This window comes from Agelaius phoeniceus, chromosome 5 (genome assembly GCF_051311805.1).
Source record: "Agelaius phoeniceus isolate bAgePho1 chromosome 5, bAgePho1.hap1, whole genome shotgun sequence".
NCBI classification, from domain to species: Eukaryota; Metazoa; Chordata; class Aves; order Passeriformes; family Icteridae; genus Agelaius; species Agelaius phoeniceus.
The window spans coordinates 56,542,876-56,559,560 of NC_135269.1; the positions used below are offsets into that span (position 1 = coordinate 56,542,876).

The 16,685-nt window shown below is 35.6% G+C and overlaps 1 protein-coding gene across 15 annotated transcripts in view; it reads right to left on the minus strand.

The window, feature by feature from the left end:
- TAFA5 (TAFA chemokine like family member 5) overlaps positions 1 to 16,685 on the minus strand; it is a 505,501-nt gene that overhangs the window by 168,443 nt on the left and 320,373 nt on the right. For 13 of the 15 annotated variants that reach the window (XR_013182463.1, XR_013182468.1, XR_013182467.1 and 10 more), the window contains one exon: positions 11,749 to 11,876. Coding sequence is in view for 9 of the 15 variants with exons in the window: in XM_077179074.1 (XP_077035189.1) it covers positions 11,749 to 11,876 (128 nt within the window). In the remaining 6 variants the exon portion in view is untranslated. Of the gene's footprint in view, positions 1 to 7,189; positions 7,311 to 11,748; positions 11,877 to 16,685 lie in introns of all 15 variants that reach the window. The other 2 variants (XR_013182465.1, XR_013182464.1) reach the window with 1 other exon arrangement.

A 16,685-nucleotide genomic window follows, 5' to 3' on the forward strand; every position in this document is an offset into this window, starting at 1 on the left:
AAGTGCAAGTATGCACTTAATGAAATGAAGGCGAAAACAGCGCTGCTCTCAGTGTCAAATTGTCTTCTGGAATGAGAGTAATGGGATGATTTGATTTAAATATAAAGACATAAAATGTGACTATAAAAATAAAGCTAGGCATCAAACCTAAATCTTTGGAAGCTTCCTCCCTCAATGCATTTTGCATTGCTCCCCCAGCCTCCACTGAACATGTTTCCTGCAGCACTATATGGGTAAATCTGATCCTCCGGATTGCCTGCAATAGCCAAGATATCCACAGCCTCTGTTCAGACTCCTTAACGGCTCCAAGTTCTTATTTTTCTCCAAATAACAACTTATTATGAAAAAAATTTCAGAAGTCAGTAGAAAATTCTGCAATGATCACCATGATCACTTAGCAAGTAACATGAAAGGAAAAGGCAAGCCACCTAAAAGGTTACATGATAAGCATCTAAACCTTCCAAATTCAATCTTTTAATTTGCATGTCTTTTAGAATTTACATTTATTAGATCTCTCTGAAGCTGGTATTAAATACAAAATGTTCATTCACATTTTAAACTGAGTTCCCTCTACTATTTTCCAGATTTAGGCAGACAAGAATATGAAGTCTGGGTAAACCACCAGGACCAATCAGGGAAGACCTGGCAGTACCTCAAGCAAGGACAATGACAATAGGACAATCCATCATTTGCATATCAGTCTAGTAGGTAGGCCAATCATCTGGGCTGCATCTAGACCTATTTATGACAAGGGTGATTGAATCTCCTATTCCTGCATTCCAGGAAAATGCCATGATCACCAGGCAAATATCTCAAATCAGAACATTTTATCAGTCCCTTTTCAAAAACTAAAGCACTGTGCAGCAAATCTGAAGTCACCTGGAGATCTGAGGAGATATTGTTCAAACTCAATAGTTGACATTCATCAGGGGAAAGAACAGAAGATACAGACCTCTCTCCATGAAATATAGATACATTTTTACATTGACATGGGATAAAAACAGTTTGAAGAGATTTAATTTTCTTCTGGAGATCCCTAATCTGACTGCAAAGCCACTGGGGACAGAAATTTCTGTGTCCTGGTGGATGTCTGGATAGATACCCACTGTTCTGACTGGATAGTAAAGTTGGCCACATTTGCTCATGTCCTTGTGAAAAATACAGTAATTGGCTTGTACCTGATCTTTCTCATGCTACCTCTACTATTATAAGAACTAAGTATCGGTCTTCCCATAGCCCTGACAACTTTCTTTTTCTGTTTACATATTTGATATTGCCACACCACAAAATGTCTCTTTCTTTTGTGGCTAGAACAATTCTAAGAATTGTTCTGTAAGGAAAAATTCTCAGGACTTCATGGAGAAAAAGGAAAAGTGGTAGGAACAAAAAAGAAAAGAATAAAAGAGGAAAGAAAGTAAAACAAAACAAAACAAAAAAAGTAAATGCATTAGAAAACAGAGATGCTACCTTTAAAAGCCCTAGTTCAGAAAAGTACAACATCCTCCACAGATTAGGATATGGACTTTAGGACATGGTACACTGGTGTATTTCACATGAGCGATGAATTTAATGCACTTTGCTTTTCCTTCAGAGGCAACTTTGGAACCCTTTGGTAAGTGCAAATGGGGAAGAATAGCAGTGTTGGCTGAAAAAAACTAACAAGGTATCCATCAGCAATTGTTGATGGCCCAAAGGCATTGGAACTATTTAATAAAGACAGACATACTCCATAGATTTTGGCCTAGAATAATTTAATCTGCAGTATTGCAATCAGAAACTGATGTGGCTGAAAACTAACCTGGCAAAAAGCGATGCCCATTTTGGCATCCCAGACACTTGTACAAGCACTTAGTGCCTGACCAAAGCAGAGGTCAGACATATACAGACAGGGCAGAGTGAGGTGGGAGAATAGGAATGGGTCAGTCTGGCTTTAGATTGGTTTAGAGTACCATAAAGCTGCACTGTCAGTCAAAAGAAAAGGTCTTATGGTGTATGTGCCGATTGATTTTACTGTCCCACCCTCGCCTGGCTTTATTCGGATCAAGTCTCAGCCAGTTTTATTCATTTCCAACCTCTTGTTTCATCCATGTAATGAGATTGCTAAGATCTAATGAAGAACAGGAATAGCCCAAGCTTTGGGCTATCACTTTCCTATGACAATGTAAACTGAATTGTCATTCTGAATACCCCTGCATGCTCATATGCAAGTGGCCAGGAGGAGTAGCTGAAAACAAAACCTCATAGGCAGGAGCTAACTAGAACAAAAAACTGGCAACTTTGTCCTTAAGGTCTGCCCCCAAGGTAAAGAAATTTATGTGCAGACATAACATTACTGAGTATTTCTATTCCAAATGGTTAATGAAAATATAGCAAGGGAATACTAAAACCAGAAATGTCTGGTATGTGTCTACCTTTCACAGATTTTCAATAACACTTAACAGCTTAATACCTTTTATGCTTTTGAAACCATTCTTAATAAAATACTGTTAGACTTTTCACAAGTCTGTCACTTCCTGGGCCACCTCGACCTAGATCAATACACTCCTGTTAAGTGTTATTATGCACTGTTCACAGGTCCTTCATCAGTATCTTGTTGAAATGACAGTTTTCAATATGACAGGCCTTTCTGAATTAATTTTCAAGTATGGTTTTAAGAAATAATGTGTCAAATGTTATTATAAAAATCCCTGAGCTAAAATACCCTTTTCATTTTCTTTATTCACTGCTTGTTTTTTTCAGTCCAAGAATTCTAGCTTGCTTTGCATGATTTAACAGAAATCTTTGTGGCTATTCTTAAAAATGGAAATGTTCCAAAATGGATATACGTGTGCAACAACTTCAGCTTCTAACACTTGTGTCATGAACATTTTCATTGTTTAAAAAGGTATCCATCAGCAATTGTTCAAAAAGGGTGTGTAAGAATTTTAGCATTTTAAATTCTTGGTGTTGATATCACATACCAGTTTCCAGCCTTCATAAATTTACATTACATGCCAACAAAAAAAAAGTTTTAAATTATATACCAAGTTCTGCTTTAGTCTTTCCAGCTTTCTTCCCTGTTTGCATTATCAAATATATTTTTCTTCCACATGTACTATGTATCCTGTAGTCCCCTTTAGCTCAAATATATGGCACTCAGCATCTATTGAATCCCTTCTTACAGTGCATTGTGCTACTTAGTGCAAGAAATTGCACAAATAATCTCCAGGTTTGTTTCCTCAGATAGTCTCTCTTTGCAGTTGCTTATTAAATGAAAATTGATTTTTTCCATATTCATGCAAGAAATCAGTAGCTTCAGACAATATCAATCTATCATGAAGCATACATGGTAGGAGCAGACAGCACTGTCTCAAATTATCTGATCTAGCAGATGAGGAATGAGATTTAGTTGCTTAACACAGACCATAAGGGAACCAGCACCTTCTGCCTGACTTCCAGCTGACACCCCACAGGGGCAGTGGTCTATAGGATCTATCTTACAGATGCTCACTCTGTGCAAGATGCCATCAATACCCTTAAGTACCTGAATGTACTTAAATGATAAGTTGAGAAAAACTGAATCACAATTAGAATGTCTGTTTTGCTTAGAATTGTCAAAACACAAAAAGCCCCAATATTACCATTACTGATAATGATTTGGTCTGTCTGATGCTTTTAGTCCATCTCAGTACTAATTCTTAACATGCTTATTTCTTAGACCAGTTACCATGCTATTTCAGTATTTGGAAAGGTTTATTTAGATGCAAATGGTGACCAGGGTGTTAAACAATAACAAAAAAAAAAAAAAATAGGATCTTTACATACACTCTTTGATGGGCCTGCAAATTTTCCAGGTAGATGCCTGAACCATCCAATATAGGTGTGAAATTTTTATGCCCTGAGCCTTGCATTTTTGAATTTAGGCTAATTTATATTTGGTTTTGGGAAGGTGAAAGAGAATCCTAGCCCCCATAAAAACATAATTCTTACTGGTGTCTTGGAAAATGATCCAATTTAAAAAGAATTTAGAATGAAAGTATTTTCTGTTTATTGGGACCAATTTAACAATTTAGACATTCCTTAAAATGCAGGTTTTAAAGCCTTTGAATGCCCGAATATTCTTAGACATTCACAATTTATTGTGTGCATTCATACTATCATATAGTAGTCAATGATCTTGCCAAGTTACAGATGTGGTTTTATTTACACTTCAGACTTCTGATTTCAAAGTATAGGAAAAAAAACCCAAAGGCTTTGCTTGGTGTTTGCTTAAACCCATGAAATAGATTATTGAAAATTATTATTATTATTGCCTTGGGTAGAAAGAGCTTTTGTTTACTTGCTGAAACTGATAGTTCAGACCTCAAACGGATTAAAATGTAGCTCATTTTACAGTGCAGTAACTGCTTCCAAATATAGATTAATCTAAGAAAAGCCAAAGTTCGTAAGCATTAATCAGAAACTAGATTTACCTCACTGAATCTAAAACTGGCCTGTCTCTAAGTTAGCATAGTAAAATTGGACTGAATGCTAGAAAACCCAATATGAATATGAGTTAAGTAATAGGAAACATGAAAGAAAATATCTGTCTAAAATTCTTATCTCTCTAAAAATTGTTTATTTATTTGCACAGTAATTGCAATATCTTTGAAATAGCCCATGCAGAAGTGAGCATTCATATTTTCTGTAACTTTAAAAAGACAAAAGAAATTAGTATACTATATTTCCTTACAATCTGAAAATACATATTCTAAAAGTGAAGAACAAAACTTGAGTTTACCTAATTTCTTCCAATTATTTATTTGTGATGTTAACAAATTATAATTTCACTTTGCATGCCATTTTACTACAAGTCATTTTTGGTGCCAGTTTTGGTCTCTTTTCAAGCAGTATGGATCAGTGAATATCAATAGAACCAGTATTCAGCATTCATGACAGAGGAAGGCGGTTAATCTCTTTAAGGTAGTTCTTTAAGTATCTGACAGCTCCTTTCAACCTAAAGTCTACAAAAAATCACAAAATCTTTGCTAACATTTTGGCTTAGGACTTAAAGATTACTTATTTGACATGAAGAAGTGTATTTTGATAAGGATAACAGAAAATAGAATGTGGAGGTTTCAACACATTGGTATGACAAAGAAGTGTACAGCTTTGAAAAGACTGTACCAGCTGAAGCATTACTAATATGCAAGAAAACCTGTGTATTTTGAAGGAATAGTACAGCCCCTTCATGAAATGCTTCAGCTTCATGAGGATTTTATTGCCATTTAGATTTCTCTGGGCATGTAGTCCTTAAGACATGGGGCCACAAAGGCATCCTACCACTCTGCTTGTAAATTGTCTAAAGGGACTATTCTTCTCTAACACAAGAATTAGAAACATGATATTTAACTTTTCTGAGAATTACGACATCCAATTCCCAAACTACCTTTCTTGGAAATTAACAGAAAAGAATCTATTTCCAATACTGTCGATTAGGATTACACATCTGCAGATTAGGATACCTTTTGTAAACAATGAGAATAATGTAAACTCCTCAAAGCATTAAAATATCTTGTAAGCCATGGAAATAAATAGGTTGAATGTAGGCCTTGTAGCACACATCTATAGAGTGGCCATTGAAGCATGTGGTTATAACATGTAAAGAACTGGTATTTTTCTCTCATAATTTATGTTAGTACTACTAAGAGCATCAAATTAATACAAAACTATTAAAAGGCTCAGTTAAAGCACTGTACAATGACTAGGACTGATTCTATAGATATGCTGTTACGTTAGAACAAGATGCTAATTAAAAGTAACCTAGTTCTGCCAGTTCATATGTACAGCAACAGATACAGATATCATAACTTTTTTGATCTCAACAAGAACTGCTAAAGTTATTCTGCAGAAAGTGTTCATGTTCTACCCTTTCTCAGTTTGGTGTGTATATATGAAAAGTAGAACACATCAATGTTTTAACATATGAAAGTTATTTCAGGCTAACTTCCAGTTATGTGGTGTGGTCTCAGAAAATCTTAATCAAATATCAATTTCAGAAGCACACTACTGAGATGTGAGTTAGTTTTAAAGGACTTTGTGATGCATAATGCTTGGTGAAGCAATGGACTCAGAGCTCAGAAAACTGGCTGTCACAGGGACTTAAGAATGCAAATGATTCTTTGTGGAAATAAAAATAGAGGTTTTCATAAACCAGATTTCTAGACAATGAACTAGAAATTAAGAGTGAGTATATCTGAGCATGATCCAAAAGAGTTAATGATCTATTTCACCACAAAAGTGTATTTGTGAGAGCCCTTTCAGCTGCTGTTAAGATCTCTCACAAGACAGTGGCAGGTGTGCCATCATGAAGAGGGACACACAGAAAAACAAAAGACAGAGAGTCCATAGGGACTCAAATTGTGTAAGCTCATGGGCTTTGAAGCAAAGATAGTCCCATAGGTTAAATACAGACAAAGATCCCAATCCTCCAACAGTTGACTATAAACAGTGAAAAATTCAGGATCCTAATTTCTGTCTTGTTTCTAAAAGCTAATACTTGGATTGGAGTGAGGGGATAAACCAGGCTGTGGAAAAGTGTCTTCTGTAATCTTGGTCCATATGTAGTGTTCCTGTTACAATCTGGAGAGTGAAGGAGCTTAGCAGATGAATTGCTGACAGATTACTATAGAGTGGACACTGAAGCACACGGCTATGATGTGTAAAGAATTGGTATTATTGTATCTGTTTCATAAGTTGACCACTTCTGACAAAAAGAAAGGGTGAAAATTAATTTGGCATGGCATGCATGCAACATTTCATTGCTTTAATCTGGTGCTGCCTGAAAGCTTGTTTTGGTAGGTATTGTATCCTGGAATGACACAGAACTAGAAATGCTAGGATATCAAAATACTTCCAAAACCAGCTTAACCAAATGAAATCAGCTGAGCTGTGGACATGTGAAATGCACATTTAGAAAGACTCAGAGCTGGAATGTAGGTGAGGCTAAATACAGGAACACCAGTGTTATGTGAATACCTAACAACAGCAGGAATATTACCAATAAGGACATTTATACATAACAATATTTTTATTTCTAAGTTAATCTGAACTGATAAGCCTCTTAAAATGTAAAGTTAGGACTCCCAAATTCACTGACCTATGGAGCTAAGAATTGTTAATCTTACTTCTTCTTCTGGGGAAACTGAGGCAGAGAGGTTCAGTGACTTACCCAAGGCCACAGAGGTAGTCACTGTCAGAGCCAGGATTAGAGCTCAGGAGTTTCTGGCTCCCAGTTCCCAAGCTCAGACCACTAGATCATGGCCTCAGGATATATCCAGCTGATCTTCAGTCTAAAAAAAAGTAAATTCTCAAGTATGTTACAAATATGTAACATATATATATATATGTATATTTATATGTGTATACATATATATATATATATATATATTTCTTTTTACCTGAATGTAATGATATGAGTGAAAACACATTGCTCATAAGTCAGTGCTGAAAATCATATCAATATATTTTATCTGAGTTACCTTAATCATACATATATGTATGATAAAGCTCTGCTGAAAAAAATTATGATTTAAATTACAGCCAATACAAATACGTATTGTATTTTTCAGGGTAAGGAACAAATTGCCTTTCCAACCCAGCCAGCATGTCATTTATATTAATGGTGAGGCATTTGTATTAATGATAAGTTGCTCTGTGTGTAAGTAAACTCTATTAAGAAAGTCAGGTCCCTTGGTGGAGCTAGATCCTTAGTAAATTTTACTAGCTAAGCACTGAGCTCCATGTCAGAGTAATTACACCTTTTATCCACTGTGAGCTCTCTCTTAGCTTCTCCATATTCCTTAATTTCCCACTTCAGCTAATTTAGCAGTAAAATCACAAAGGTTTAAAAGGTTAGCTACCGAGGAACTGGCGCATGAATGTTCTGTTAAGCTCCGTGCATTGAAATCGCATTATGTAGAAGAAGGAATTAATTAAGTAACAATTAGGTAGTGATGGATCATTGGCAACATATCTACACTTGGGTGCTAAAAATTAATTTCCCCTGTAAAAACAATACATTCTGCATCTTCTCATCTATACACAAGCAAGTTTTACACTTGAAATATAAAATGGAAAGGCCCTTCAGCAACCTATTTAAAAAAAAAAGGCATATCTTCTGGCACTATTGAAACTATAAAATATTTTTTAAAATCATGTAGCTTACTTTTCAATAATTAATTGAAAAAGTAATGAGGATAGCAAAGGGGGAAGAAATTTTTAAAGGCAGGAGATTTTTAAGTGACTGTAAGGACACTAGGTATATGAAAGCACTTAGTATGTTAAAATTGCTAACAATTGTGTAGTATTCTCTTGCTATCTTCTTTTGCAAGTTGCCATATTGTTTCCTTGTATTGACAGTCAGCCTCTTAATACACAGATTGGCAGTTAGCCCAGTTGGTCCTCAATTCTAAAAGCCTCTTAGCAGATGAAAAATCTTTGGTTCATTCACACCTTGTAGAAAGAACAACAGGGCAGAAGTGACATCCAGATCCATTTAGAGTATACTTTGAGTCTGATTTTCCTTCGCCTTGCACCTTGTGTAGTCATTTATAGCTTTGCAAAGTGAGCACAAAATGGATATAAAACACTGCTACTCATGTGAGGAGAGAATTCTGATTTGGTTGCATTATTTCCAGAGGTGATCACAAAAAGTGCCAGCCAGTTGAAAAATCTGGCTCTGTATAGAAAGTGTAAACAATTTTGACACAAAATATAAAGTAAAAAGCAGCAGCCCTTTCCAAATATTTTACATAAATTGCACTTTTGTTTTGCAGCACTGGATATGTTCACTTGCTATTTGCTTGGAATTCTCATACAAAGAATAGTAAATGCCTAACTCATCTACAGAAAACAAATCCTATCTTTCCTTGCTTTTAAGAACCATATTTAACTATGAGCCCTAAAGTATATTCTCACTTAAAAGGGAGCTCATGCCATCTATAAGATGACATCTATAAGATCTCTACAAGTCCTATCTTCCCACATGCTGCTTCTAAACCCACTACTTAAAAGGTTTCATTTCTACAAAACCTCCTGGAATCAATGTGAAAAGCTGGTATTATCACAACAGCTGGTCTCAGTCCATCAGAGTTCAACACTGTTCTGACTTTAGTATGGGTGACAAATTATTGTCAGCATTGATCAGTGATATCTCTGCTATACAACCTACTACAAGTATGATAACTCAAGACCTACTACCAAAAGATTCTTTAAGATGCAAGCTATATCAGCAGGAAAGGGCTGCTGATATTAGATTTATGAATGTGTTTTAACAAAATTGACAGTTAAAAAAATGAAGGACCTAATCTAGCTGTTGCTGGAGATGTGGTCAAATATTATTTCTACTTCAGAACAGGATGCAGTAACTAATTCTGTATGTCTGGATATTTTTTCCCCATATCATCTTGTGGTCATTTTTCTGGCCCTTCCCAGCCAGACTTTCTTCTTAGTACACTTAAATACCATGATGCCACAATAGTGCATGGCAACTCGTGTATTGATTAGGAGTAGAAACAGCATTACTGCATTAGCAGCTGTTGATCTGAGAATATTGCTACAGTAAATAATGCCTCTTAGTGTTTCTGTGGGAATTTTTTTCTTTCTTTTAATCACAGTCATGAATTTCATGGAGTCATCTTATGACACAGTTTCCAAATCTACTACCATGGTCCAAAGCTTACTCTTCAACCGAGTAGTTAAAGAACATTTTAAAAAAATTCTTAATATTTTACTAATAATGTATTATAGGCTAGAATCTATTGCAGGGTTTTGCATTTGTATTTCTTCTTGTCTTTTTTTCCCCTCTCCCCCTTCTGCATTCAGAGCTTCTGTAAGCATTCTGAGTTGCTAGTCTGGCTTGACTGGAAAGTACTGTGTGTTTGTTGTGTGTCTGCATGTGTGATACCAACTGTTGAAGACTGCTTGATGTTAGATGAGGGCTTATGCTCAGAGCTGTTCTACAGTCGTCTCTCTGGCAAAATCTTTCCTTACCAATGACAATGATGTATCTGTGTGGGGAGAGTCTGTTTTACAATATTACACTTGCCGTGGTCTTAATTTTACTGATGGGGCATGATTATGATTTCCTTTACATTAATCAAATTCATGAGTCATTCCATTCATGTCAATAGCATTAAAGAGCTATAGAGACAAGTAAGAGTTCAGAATCAGGCTTCTGGTGTTTAATCTAAAAGCATATCTGAATCACTTCATTAAAGACAGAAACTGAAGGATAGATCCTCTGCTTACTTTGCATTACTCAGTCATGCCATTAGCATTAAACATCAAATAAAGAGCTAAAACGACAGCTGGCAATGTGTCACAGTACAAGGGTTTTCCGTTTACCTCAGATACAGAAAATACCCCTGAATTAACAAGATTTAAGACTACATTCCAAGTATGACAAACTTATGGTATTAGATCTCCTTGCCCTTGAATGTTGGCAATAATGTTTAAGAACTTTTTCCTTCCCTTGTTTTTTGTTTGTTTTTTTTATGCCACTCTTACATAATATGAATGCAAAAGATTTACATAGCTTGAATGCAAAAGATCTAAAGGCAAACTATATTTAAGTAATACCTGAGAGAGGAGTTAAGTTTTATAGCCCTGTCCATAAGGAATATCATATGGTAAATACAGAAGCATAAAAACTGTGATCACAAGACATAAAATTTGTTTTCTAGGTATCTTATAAAGCATTATCAAATCTCCTTTAAAAAAAATAAGTGAAATAACAATAATTTTCAAAATACAGGCATTCTAAAACAATAAAAGTTTTTATACTGCTGTCTGTCTCCTGCTCAGAGAGAGAAATTGTGCAGGGGATGATGGGCATTAATTTAGTCCTCACTGATAAGTACTTTTAAGACTAAATATTCTTGAAATTGCACTTATTTAAATTATACTCAAGCTCCCTGTAAATCTAAAAAAAGATTATAAGGAGGGGAAATAATTTCAAGAAGCCTAGCAAGTTAGCAGAAAATTGCTCTATTATATCTCTTCAGATTTTTCCATTTATTAAGTCAAAGAATTACTGGCATTTGAGAACATTTTCTAGAAATCTGTTTGATACATTATAGGCCCTAGAAACTATTACAGTCATATATACTGTCAGCTTCACCACAAGCATATGCCCCAAGATACCTAATCAGAGAACTGAGAACTAATACAAACCAGGGCCAAAGCAAGCTGGGAAAAGGGATCTTTTGCTATATTTTTTGTAGATCTCACTGACAACCAAAGATCTATCTGAGTAATTTGTTTTTCCAGTCGAGCTGGAATTGCAAAAATATTTTCTTTGGAACTTCCAGAGAAAGCTTTCTTTTCACCCTGTTAGACCACACATTGAGTTTTACCCCCTACACGAACACAGCATAAAGTTTGTGTATGTTGAAACAATAAGATACTGTCTTCAGGCTGGATACAAATGTTACTTAAGCAACTGGTGTCTTACCAGAAAACCTTGATATAATATCTACTCTTGGTAACAATGGTTCTTACTCTTAGAAACCATGGGAATCATACATTTTCCTTTGTTATCTTTTCCAGTGTTGTACTTTGTGATAATATTGCTGTGTATTTCAGCATACACACTTGGGCACACAGATTAATTATGAGGCAATAAACTTTACATAAAAGTGCTGAAAAACAATTAAAAATTTCTCTTGTTTGTCAACAAACCGAAGTGAACAAGAAATTGAAGAAATATAGAACAGAGAAGTCACCTACCGTGGTTGTCTTTATCCGTCCTCCTGGTTGTGTACAGGTCCAGCCTGATTTATTGATTAGCAAATCACAGCCTTCTCCTTCTAAACATGGAAGCATTTCACACCACTGTTTTGTTTTGATAATTCGTGCTATGAAACAGAAAAGGAAGAAGAAAAAACAAAACCAAAAACAATTGGCAGGAGAATTCACATTTTACTTATCTCTAAACACTTTCTCATTTGAGTTGTCTATTTGCATTATCGGATAATTCAGCAATGGTTTATGATGTAGACAGCCCTAGGCAGTTTACAAAATTATTTACAACACCTGCTGTGCCAACAAATTTAATTTCAAACTTAAAAACCAACAAAAACCCAAAAGACAGCTTTATTATAAATCAAAAGAAAATAGAAAATAGCTCTTTTTCTAATTTCATGTTCCTTCCAATGAAGGAAACATTGTTGGGGAGGATTAATAATTGGAGACCTACTATCCTAACTAATCATTTTGGTGCCCCACAACAGTGATCCATTGTGTTAGACTCTCTACAAACTGAGCAGATAGTCCTTATCCTGAAGTGCTTACACTGAAAATAGACATGAAGCATCAGGGGAAAGAGAAAAGCTATAATAAACAGAAGGGTCGGTTTAATGACAGCTATTGAGAAATTCTGTGATACTTGCAATGGTGGGGTGCAGTCAAGGGCAGAAACTAGGAACATAAGAAGGACAGGTATTGAATAAAGCCAAGATTGAGAAACCATGGGGAGGGAGAAAATAAACTGAGGGAAAAGACAGGACCAAAGAGCCTATTACTACAAGGGAAAAGAAGCCTAGTTAGGAAGTTGTGATACATGTTTTGTGTCTACTCTCAATGCTTGTGTCTCTGGCAAGCCAGTTCTGCAAAATTTCCACAAGGTCATACACAGCATGTAGTCTTGGAACAACAGAGACCTGACTGCAATAAAGTAAAAGCAAAGGAGTTGTGAGGAGAATTTTTTCCTCAAGGTAGGAAGAGAAGGGGCTTTAATACCTGTAGACCTCTTTCTGGACTATAATACTGCTTCTTTTGAGTTCACCTTTGTAGTATCTGGGTTCCTTCTCATAGAATAGCAAACAATATTACTAATATCTGCTATTCTGCTATTCTTTCACTCTTCACTGAAGACAATATTGTACAGTGGAATGTTTAGCATGCTTTTCACAAAATGCATATAGAGACACTCACACAGTGCCATACACTCATGCTAAACAAGGTAAGGTCTCCCAAACTAACTTTTGCTCAAACTGTAAGGCTTTCAATCTGCAGAAAATGGTCCTGTTCCTCCACAGATCATCTCACCAGTTCTTGGTTGCACTATAGGAAAGCTTCAGCACTTCAATTTATACATAAGTGTCCTAGCATGCAAGGCCAGAACTTGTCCCGCATAGAGGGACACAGATCATGCCTTCCTCCATGCTGATGTGTGACACCAATACACCTAACACACCTTCAGTAATCATAAGCCCAACAAAAAGAGAACTACAGGAGAAGTACTTAATGAAATAAGAGTACAAGAAGCTTATGCTGTACCAAATTAATTTGGGGTCCAAGGAGACTAAAATTAGGCATTTTTCCCAGTGGCAGCTGCAGCTTTATGCTCACCTGAACATGTGATTCAGCCTGACTTCTTCTCTCTGGAGCTACTTAAGAATACAATTCCCAATGCCACTGGATCATGGCAACAAAGAGAAGTGCAATTTAAAGTTTTTAATAAAACCCTTCCTGATATTTTTACACAAAACAACTTGTGTCCTCAGTTCTGGTATAATTGTTGGTAAGCTCTAATAATATAATAAAACCTGATTTCCTTCAGTGGAAGCAAAATCTGAAATTCATATTAATATTTTAATTATAAAACCTCTTTAGTACCTAAATGTCTACATAGGAATTTGCACTGTTCATTAGGCAATATATAAATCAATGGTGAAATGATTCATAACTACATTTTTTTTTGAAACAACTCTGCTAGGCTGAGTTTTTTTTGAAACAACGCTGCTGTGTATTATGTTTAGCACATAATACACAGAAATGTGGATTCTACTTGGGCACCAGAGGTACTGCTCTACTGATAACTGGATCATATCAGTTTTTGAGACTAACCCCTCCTTTGTAACAGATAAAAGCCTCATCCTTTCAGTAAAGGCCTGCGTCCAGTTACAGGTTTAATAGAAAAAGCTCACTAAAATGCTAACACCAAATCTGACCTACTTGCATGCATATCTTTCTTAATTCACATATCAAAATGGCTATTTCTATAAATGTTTCAACAATATGAGAAATCACTCAAAGACTGAATAGTAAGCTAAATTCAGAAATGTCCACTAGATTGCCTTTACTATCTCAGCTGGGAGGTTTTCCTGGAAATATGACTTGAAGTAATTTTATTTTAAAAAAGTATCTCTGAATTATTCTTTGTGTTTGCTTGGTTGCTATTGATATTATCAAAAATCCATGGGGTCCTTGCTCTGATATATTGGCTATATACATACAAATTTAAAACACACCAAGGGCATTTCACAAAATATAAATTCTAAAACATTTCTGTGCTGTGTATAGACCAGCTCACGCATTTAGGCTTGAGAATCAAAACTTCTTTTGTAGGGAAAAGCTAGCTAGCTCACCTGATTTAAAGCTAATCAGTATCAAAACTGTGCCTCCTCAGCTTCCACGTCCTCTTCCAATCCTGCTTCCTGCCGAGATCTCCTCCCCATTACTGGTTTTATGTCCCTTTAATTCTGCTTTTCCACCCACCCATTGCTTTGCTTCAGGAGCCTCACCAGCACACAGGCCCTCACTCACAGTGTCACGAGGGAGGCCTGTTCTGCAGGACTACATCTATTTTTGCATTTTCACTTTTCAGTTTGCACATTGTATCACAGTACAAGAGTGAGGCTCAATGTGTAATATAGGAAGGGAGCAAAATGTACAACAATTTTTATCAGCATAATATCAAAGAATTTTCATCAGTAATTGAAACTGAGTTATACTAGTCAAAGCAAAGGAATATAGTGTATTTCCTGAGGCAGTATAGTTGCCTTTTTATTGTGTATATTCACCAGGGGTGTAATTCAGCCCTCTGCAGACAAGAGAGCAAAAAGCCTATCAGCTTCTTCAAATCCACTCTGAGCTCCATTTTGAAGAATTAAATGATGCACAGGCTTTTTTGCAGAGCTTCTGCAAAGAACTGAATTTCAGCTTTAGAATCTGTGCTGACACTACCTTGCATGTCCTAAGAAGGGCTGTGCCTCTTCACTCAAACTGGAGTTAATAGGCACTGACATTGCTCAGCACATGGTAGAATTGCTTTCCTGGGTAGTGCTATTTGAACTGGAGAACAAATGGACTCTATCCAAGGGGCTTTCATGAAAACAGTTTTGAGGCATTGGATGCAAGCAGATGTTGTATCAACACCATGACAAACTACCCACCAATGTGATCTTAACTGTTTTGTCAGACAGACAAACTTGTAATCCAGTTATTTGTAGAAAAAGTCACCATTCATGATCAGTACAGTCTAATATAATACTGCTCAACTGAGTAGTTTCAGAACACCACAGATTGTTTTCTGCTAAATACTGCAACTAGATAAGCTTTGTCAATAGGCCTCTCACCTGGTTTAAAAATATATTAATATCATAATATTAATATAATATATTCCCTATTGAAATATAATATAATTAATACATATCTATTAATACTATATATATTTACCATAGAAAATCAGGTTTATTTTCTAGATATTCTTTTCTCAGATTCAACCCACACTCAGGGAATTATCAATCTCTGCATCTCTAGTCAATCCTTTAACTGAAAATCATCAACTGTTTGTGACAGCAAAAACTAAGATAAGTCTTGTTCAGAAGCAGTAAATACAAAAACTTACAGCCATCTAAAATACAGTAATTTAAAACACTCAGATTGTTGCAGTTTGTTATCTCTTTTTTTAATATTGGGGAATGAATTAGGGAAATAAAAGTAAAAATGTACTTTATTTTAACTGAATAGGAATATTGATTGAGACAGCATTTGGACACTGACAGTTATGATTTCAGAATACATTTTGCTTCTATGCATAAAAGGTGGTGTACAAAGTGAATATTTGTAATTTTTTCGTGTATTTATTAAGTATAATCAAAACCATGATGCATGAGCCTAAATAATTTTAAAAAAAGTAGCAGAGGAAATACATTGAAGTAGGGACTAGGGAGAATTTTTCCCAAGAAAAACACATTTTGAAACATACTTCTTAAATGAGAACTTAGCTCAACTATACTTTTTCCTGAATGATGTTCTTCTTCACATTATTTTTTATTCAATGGTAATTTTTAGCATTTAATGCAACTTGTAACATATACATTGGAGAAAATATTTCCTCTTTGACTTTCATATATTATTTCACAGTGGTTTTCCTTGAACTTTGAAGAAAGCTGATCAGCATAGTAAATTCCCAAGGTTCAGAAAGGCCTTTGGCTTCATCCCTTTTGAAGTACATAGAAAAATACTTGGTGAATTTTGCTAGTCATATTAACACTGCATAGGACCATATCTTTTACAATTATTCACCTTCAAATTATCCCAGCTGGTTTCATAATCCCACTCATCTCCTAGCCTTTTTTAAATTTTATCTGATATTTTTCCTTTTTCCATTTTTTTTCAACCCTAGCTTTTTTCTCTGACCATTTCCCTCCTCTGCCTGATTCGGTACACATACACTATCTACCTATCCAAGATCCCCAAACATCTTGCAGAACTTCCTATGTTCAGCTAGTTTTATCTATGACTGGTAAATGCTGTTCCTTGCCCCCATTGTGCACAGAGGCTAATCATCTTGACCAAGGTCACACAAGAATTTGTTGCACAGCTGGAAACAAAACCTCTGAATTCTTGGTGATCACTACACTGGAGACCTTTCTGTG